The following is a 7,512-nucleotide window of genomic DNA, read 5'->3' as shown; positions in this document are numbered from 1 at the left end:
TTTATTTTTTGTCCATATCACTCATATAACTTTAAAAAGTAAGTTCTTGAGAAGCTATAAAAAAAATTTTGAAGTTAAAATATTTAATAGATTATTTGTTATAACAATTTGTTATAACTGGGGTGCAATCCACCCCAGTGTGTCAAGCACGTCACGCCACAGAAGTGTGGCAAGTAAGGGTTAAACTCACAGGTGTCTGATGGATGTAAATGCGAGAAATTATATACAGCGCCCGTTAGACATTTGCCCACCGAATATGCTAGTGGACAGAGCGATGTAATACGTATGTATACCATTGACGTAGGAATATATAGGTCCATGGTATGTGTATACACACTTAAAATCCCGACCCTGCGCAGACGGCGCGCGCCTGTGCCGCGCGGCGCATTTGCGTTGCGTCGATTCGCAGTTCGCAGTGTTCGCACCGCGCACGATTCCGACCGGTAAGGACGAGCGCGCGCGCGATGACAGCAGCCTAGCCTAGCATTGGCTGCAGGCTAAGCACGGTGTGGCATGTCGACGTGACTTGTCTCCCCTTTTTTTTTTACACCTCGCAACGCGCGGTCCAGAGTAGCGGTTAGTCGTCCGCGCGCGGAAGGGAAAAAATAATTACACATAAATGGTCACGCGCGGCGACGGTGACTCGGCTTTTCGCGAGGCGATACGCCGCGACCGATCCCGGCCGTGCACGCCGTCAGGTGAAGTATCGAAACGGAGAGGCCGGAGAGCACCGTGGACGGTGCGACGAGTCCCACCGGAATTTTGATCTCCTCCTCTCTCTCTCCTCCCCTCCCTCCGTGGAATCCGTCGACTCGTCTCGAATGACAGAACGGGAACGAGTAGACGAATCTAACCTCCAGGAGAAGCAGCGGCTCGCTCCGGCGGCGCGCAAGATCCGTCACCGGTGAGTCGAAACATGATCGGTTTGATCGTGTATTTTTCTCTCTAACTCTTTTTTAATTTTCTTGCGCGCACGAGCGCGACACGGAATTGTTTCTCTCTCTCTTCCGAGGCGCGTCCGGAATCCGCTCGGGGATCCGATCGCGGGCGAGCGTTGACACGCGACGGCTCTCGAAAACGTCAACATAGAGTCTCGGCGTGGCCTCGCGCGCGCGTCGATCGAGCGCGCGGCGAAAGAGAGAGAGAGAATGAGGCGGGCGGCGGCGGCCCGAGGGGGAAGTCGCGGATGTTCCGCGCCGCGCGGCAGTCATACCACGCGCGCGCGCGGCCAATCGGCGTCGCCCGTGCGTCGCCTGACACTCGGCTCGGCCAATCGCCGTCGGCCCCATCGTTAATATTTCGACAATCTCGGGTGGAAATCTGTAGACCACGCGAGGACCACGCGATTTGAAATGCGACGGTCGAAAGTTCTACTGAAATAATATATTATAAATTTTGTAAAAGAACTCCCTGAAAATCCGGGAATTTTCAGGGAATTCTTTTACAAAATTTGAATACCTGGATAATATTACTCAAATAATATTGAATAAATAATATATGTAATTTGATTATAAGTTCTCCTCTTCCGTTAGGTGGGAAAGGGACGGAGGGAGGAAGGGCCGAGACATCGAGTACACCGCGGTACATGTACGAATGTCAAGCCGCTCGATCTCCGCTGCGCCCGCTCCCGTTTCTTCTCTGCGATACACGTAAAATGAAGCGTACACACTCGCGGACGATGAAGTTGCGACACTTTTTTTATTCCAGTGAGTTTGAGTTTACGCATACGCGTGGTTTTACCATTTTTGATAACAGGGTTATATATATATCGGTATTATATATCGGGAAAACCTGGAATTCTCAGGGAATTTCATTTTTGTCCTTGAAAATCATGGATTCTCATGGAATTTTACTGGTACTCAGGGAAATTTTTTGAATTTTTAAAATTTAATCTTATCCCTTTAAATTCTTTAGAAAGTAAACGCGTGGCGTTATCGCCATATCGAAAGGCCCCTGATATTGAAAATTAATTTATTTTAAAATCGACATATACTATATAAAAGACTCTTCAATCTAGGAAACGATAATCCGAAAATAATAAATCGAGCATTAAGAGTTTAATAACGCAGAACTTGGTACGTGAAACAATTTAATCTTCACATACGTAGTTACATCTCCATAAAAAATCTTTCGGTTACGTTCGAAAAATTTTGTATGGACATGTAACTATTGTACATATGAGAAGATCAAATTGTTTCACGCATCAAGTTTTATATACGTTATATTAGAAGTTAAACTCTCAGTGCCTAATTTATTTTAAAGCTGTATTGAGAAATTTTCTAATCTTATACCTGGAATTTTGAATAAAATTCCTGCAAAATCCGGGAATTTTCAGGGAATTCTTTTACAAAATTTGAACACCCACCCTGGATAATATTACTCAAATAATATTGAATAAATAATGTAATTTGATTATCGTCAATATATTTGGTACATTATCATATTTATTATATATGTATTACATGTTTGTAAGTTTACGCGTTCGTAAATTTACGGAAAAAAAGTGTCGCAATCTCACCACGAGTGTACCAGTCGAATGGCAAAACTGACCGCGTTGTATAAACCCGTTGACGAAACGTCGCGGTGAACGTCGTGGGTTCTCTCTCACGCGGGAGTTTCTTCTCGCCGCGAGAGCGAGTCCCGAGGACTTTCTGCAGGTTTCCAGTCCTCGTATCTATATGAAAAGTTTTTACGCGCTCGCATCTCTATCGTTCGCTTCGATTTTCATTTCACTTCCGTTACACAGGCAAATCGTTCGTCCGCGAAAATCGATTCTACATCCGTGTCGAACCCCTTTATTTGGGACTCGGGTGCTATTAAATAACACGCACAGAGGGGAGGAAGGAGAAGAGATCCACAAGATAAGATCGCCGATGGAATTTGCGCTCCGTTCGCAAATACACTTTAACTTTAGCACACATCTCGCCGCGAGCGAGCGAGCGCATCTACGCGGCGAATCGCGGTCCTTGGCGGCGATGTAAACTGTAAACAGTAAGACGGCGCCTCGAGCTGATCGCAGTGTGATCCTCGCACCTCGCGACTGTCGCGCGTGTAAAATGAAAGGAGCGCCGTGAGATTCCGCGAATTCGCCTGTTGCTCGTTTACGAATAAAAAAACAAAACGTAAAAAAAAGTATGACGTGACGAGCGAGAGAGTGATCGATGCGACTGGAGGCTAACCGAAGACTGGGAAATTGGCGAAGTTGAGGAAGAGAAAGGGAAGGAAGTCGCGTGAGAAATCGAACGGTGCCGAGCGAGCGAGAGAGAGAGAGAGCTGATCGGTGAAACGAGAGGGTTGAGGAGTACCCAAGGCCGCGCGCGACGAGTTTCGGCCGCGAAAGAGGATTCGCTCGCGCGCGTGAATCGTACGATCGGCGTGATTGCCGCATGATGACCGCGGCTCGACGTTAACCGCCGGACGACCCTTGAACCCCGGGCGGACGAGCTTCAGTCGTGTTCGGCTCGTGTGCGGGACACGTGAATCGCCCCGCGCGTATTATATCGCGAAACGGTGTCGCGACTTGGTTTTCCAGCTCGCTCGGAGCAGCTCCCGGCGAGTCAGTGCAGCGCGTGCGAGTCGCCGCCGCCGCTGCCGCCGTCGTTGTCGTCGTCGTCGTCATCCTCTTCAGTATCCCTTCGACCGCGTATACCCTCTTCAACGCGATTCGCCGGCTCGCCTTTTCGAATTTACATGCCGCTCGCTAGGGGAAGAGGGAGGTACCAAGAGAAGTGGAGAACATAAACTACGGGTATGCTAGGCCGCCTTCTGGACTTCCTGTACGGTACTTTCCCCCGCAATTCACATATCGTATAACGCAAGAAAAAATCCACGTGCGCACCCCTGGCGGAAGTGGAGCAGCGTAAGTTGTATACAGTAAGAGTGTGAGTGCGAGAGGAAAGTGACGGTGTGAACGAAACTACCGGGAAGCGTAAATCGGAATCGGCGAAACGTAAGGGAGGTAACGTTTTACCTTTTTTTTGACACTTTGACACTGCCATGTCATTCATACTTGGGTGACGATTATTTAAAAAAAAATAATAATAATAATTCGCAAAGGTCCCGTCATTCGTTTATGAATGATGGATTTATTTACCCGATCAAGAATGATTTTATTACTGTTAAAAAAAATCTGGTTGCATAAATTGGAAATCTAGATTCAACCAGTTCTATATTGGAAAATAAACGATTCTTCTAGAAATTTATACACCATTAACATTTTGACTGATAATTGGATACACTTGTGTGAATTCAACGCGTCATATCAATTTAAAATGTTAATTTAACATTTTTAACATTATTTATTATCATTTATATATCAACCAAAAGCACTGCATTAATTTTACATGCATTGTGATTTCTTTGAAAAACTTTGCCCAAGATTTTTACTAAAAAACATTAAAAAACATATTTTATTGGAAAATTTATTTTAATGTAAAAATTTTATTTAAAATTACATAATATAAAAACTACATGATAAAAAATAGATAAAGAATAGATGGCGCTAGAGGATTACAAAAATCTGTGCAGCAGTATTACCAAAGTATTAATTCTTTCTTGTTCTATTTAACAGAATAATAACAGATAAATCTATTTAACAGAAATTTCTTTATAATGATACTATAAATTTACTTAGTTAGGCTGGCATAATTTTTTAGTGAAAAAAAACGTTTATTGATTATAACTAAAAGTTTCATAAATCCATCGAAAATATTAACTAAATTTTTAACAGTCAAGCCTATCAAATGTTCTATAAAACACATTCTAATCATGATAAGAAATTCCCTTTGGTCTTACAATTAGCAAAATGCATTCTGTTATCTTGATACACTGAATTATTTCATTGTCAGCGTCAGAAGTATTTAAATTTAGTTAAAACGTTAAAGGAACAATATAAATCGTATGCATGAAAAAAAACAATAATTAATGAAGTAGAATAAGGTATTATAATGAACTAGATTTATTAAGTTTAATGCCAAAATCAGCTTATAATTGGTAGTCAAAGTGTTGTAAAAAAAAAAAACGCTGCTCCAGTTTACGCTTCCTGAAAGTTTTGTTCACGCTTCTGCCCACCTACTTCTGCGACCTACGCTCTATTTTTATTTTCGCCAGGGACCGTGTCTATACGCACCTGTGTGTGTGTGTCTCTTCTTGAATTGACAACGGGCCATCACGTGCGATAGTCACGGTGCACGTGCAGCACCTTTCTTCTCTCTTCTTCCCTCTCCCTCCTCTTTTTGTCACGCGCGAAAGGGATAGTGATTCCCTCGCGCTGTCCGCCCGTCTCCACGATTCCGCGCGATCCTCCTCCCGGTGGGACCACCTTCGGGCGAGTAGACAAGGCTCTTCTGCCCTTAGCGTCGATCCTTCCGCGGGAAATCGCCGTGGTCCGAACGCATCGCAACGCTCTCTTCGAGCAGATTCTCCTCTCTTTCTCTCTCTCCTTTCGAAACGCTCCATCCCCACCCCCCGATCGGGCGATGTACACCCGCGAATGTGTGTTTTTGAAGGTAATACCGAGCGCGCGGAGCTAACGTCTTCTTCCTCCTCCGGTTCGGCGGAGGAATCCAGTAAGGAGACTGTCCACCACCGTGTCGATACCAATTCTATCCCGGGACTATCGTCCGTACGCGCGTGCAGAGAGATGTCGGAGGCGCCGGTGAGCTTTGTCGTCGGGGAGCCCGAGCACGAGCACGAGCACGAGCACGAGCACGAGCATGAGCCCGATCCTGTCGATCCTAGCGAGGTGCAGGAGATCGAGGATAGCTTCCCGAGCGAGAGGGGCGGTAATGGCAATTTGCAGATGCATCAGCTCAATCATGCCGTGGGACTGGTCGAGCGCCGTAAGCGCCTCAGGTGATTTTTGTTTCTTTTTTTTTCCTCACCTCCCCCCTCCCCCCCGTCCTGGTGATCAGTATAAACCCCCGTCATTGGCGAGCGAAAGCAGATCTGATCCGATTCAGATATTCCTCCCCCTCTCATCTCCCTCTGCGGATGATGATGGGAACTTTTGGCTATCGCGCGCTCGAGGGGGGCGCAAAGTCCGTCGCGAACGATTGTCGAGAGAACGAAGGATGAGAGGCGGAAAACTGCGTCGCGCCGCTGTACCTGCGAGAGACCTTGCGAGTCCTTACGCGGGGTACTTGCGAGAGAGGGAACGTGACGGCGACGTGTAATAATGCAATACACATATATATCTTCTCTTCGATTCCCGTAACGTTAAAACTGCCCCGTAACCTTTCTCACCTCTGCCGGCAAGCGCGCTGACAATGTATACACGCTTTGAATATTCAAAGCGCGGCTCTAATTAAATCGCGATCGCCGCATTCCGGGTTTCTTCGAGCTCGCGCGGATGTCCGTCGACGCGCGCCCGCGCACGGAGACTTCTTGAGAGACCGTTATCAGGAAGGTTTGCGCGCTTCAGATAAATCGTATGAGGCTTATATAGCTGTTAATTCATGCGCGCTGCGTGGATCGTCGGACGCTCCCGTGTCACGCGTTTTTCGATCGCCGTCGCAAATGTGACCTTATCGCGAGGCACGGTTATCGCGAGACACATTTAGAAAGAACTGATAGTACAAAGATTGCTTTTTCTTTTTTTTTTCCTTATTTTTCGCACGCACACACACACACACACACGCACACTTACACACATGCGCGCGCGGACACTGTCGAGTTTGCATGCTTGCGATTAAGGTTTATGTAAATAAGGCGTTGTCGCGCAACGATTTCGACGGGTTCTTCCTTTGAGGATCAAAAGACTGAATGAAAAGTCGTCGTCTTCGTCTTCGCGACAGCGGATATGAGACGTTGTACCCGAGAGTGAACCGTTACGTAATATGTTTTTGCGCTGCATGCTTCAATTTTAGAACGTGTCGTAATTCACGCGGGTATACGAAGTCTTTATTCATTTATATATATTTAAGCGTGAATGCTTAAGCGTAGTACAACATTAATATGCTTAATGCTTCAAATATATGAAATTTAACGAAAGCGCGATCGCGCTCGCGCGGTGGGAAAAAAATTAACGAGGCGAACCTGCGAGGAGAGGTTAAAGGCCTTTAAATTCCTTTAACGTGTAATTGATGACGGCTGCTTTTTCGCTCGGTACGCGAATCAGCTTTGATAAGCAGATTTTGAAACGCAGTCGTACGCCGATCGCGTGATCGATACAACAATACGTTAATATCACGCATCGCATATAAATTTTTGCAATCTTCTTCACGCCGATGTTGTAGCGCTGTTAGGCGCGATTATTATTATTTTGATAAAAATATCGAAATAAGGTCATTGCAAAGTAAATACAAGAGATGTATCACATTTTATATCGGACTGTGTTGGAATAAAATATGAAACATCCTGTTTCATAATGATTTGACCTTGTCTCGGTACACGGAGAGAATTTTTTTTTTAATTTACCCTGCAAATCATGTTAATTATGGAACAATATAGTATTTAGGCAAATTTTACTGTGCACTACAATAAGATTTCGCAGTAAAATTTATTGTAGTGCAC

At 45.3% G+C, this 7,512-nt stretch overlaps 2 protein-coding genes across 9 annotated transcripts in view; one reads left to right on the top strand and one right to left on the bottom strand.

Annotated features, from left to right (window-relative positions):
* Window positions 1–6,793, bottom strand: part of LOC105459432 — a 9,335-nt gene extending 2,542 nt beyond the window's left edge. The window contains exon 1 of one of the 7 annotated variants that reach the window (XM_011705446.1): window positions 6,244–6,793. The gene's annotated coding sequence lies outside the window, so the exon portion shown is untranslated. The other 6 variants (XM_011705449.1, XM_011705450.1, XM_011705447.1 and 3 more) reach the window with 6 other exon arrangements.
* Window positions 3,270–6,237, top strand: LOC105459434. Of its 2 annotated transcripts, none has more exons than XR_975681.1 (2): window positions 3,270–3,748; window positions 5,508–6,237. XR_975681.1 is itself a non-coding variant. In XM_011705452.1 (2 exons), exons 1-2 carry the CDS (start codon window positions 3,751–3,753, stop codon window positions 5,855–5,857), a joined length of 381 nt encoding a protein of 126 aa, XP_011703754.1. In that variant the 5' UTR covers window positions 3,270–3,750; the 3' UTR covers window positions 5,858–6,237. The 2 variants fall into 2 exon arrangements, 1 of the variants encoding a protein (XP_011703754.1); XM_011705452.1 differs by having other exon boundaries at window positions 3,270–3,781.
* Window positions 6,794–7,512: the final 719 nt, after the last annotated feature.

The sequence above is a fragment of the Wasmannia auropunctata genome, unplaced genomic scaffold (genome assembly GCF_000956235.1).
Source record: "Wasmannia auropunctata unplaced genomic scaffold, wasmannia.A_1.0 LD334188.1, whole genome shotgun sequence".
NCBI classification, from domain to species: Eukaryota; Metazoa; Arthropoda; class Insecta; order Hymenoptera; family Formicidae; genus Wasmannia; species Wasmannia auropunctata.
The sequence above is the reverse complement of the archived record's forward strand: the minus strand, read 5'-3'. Positions and strand labels throughout refer to the sequence as shown.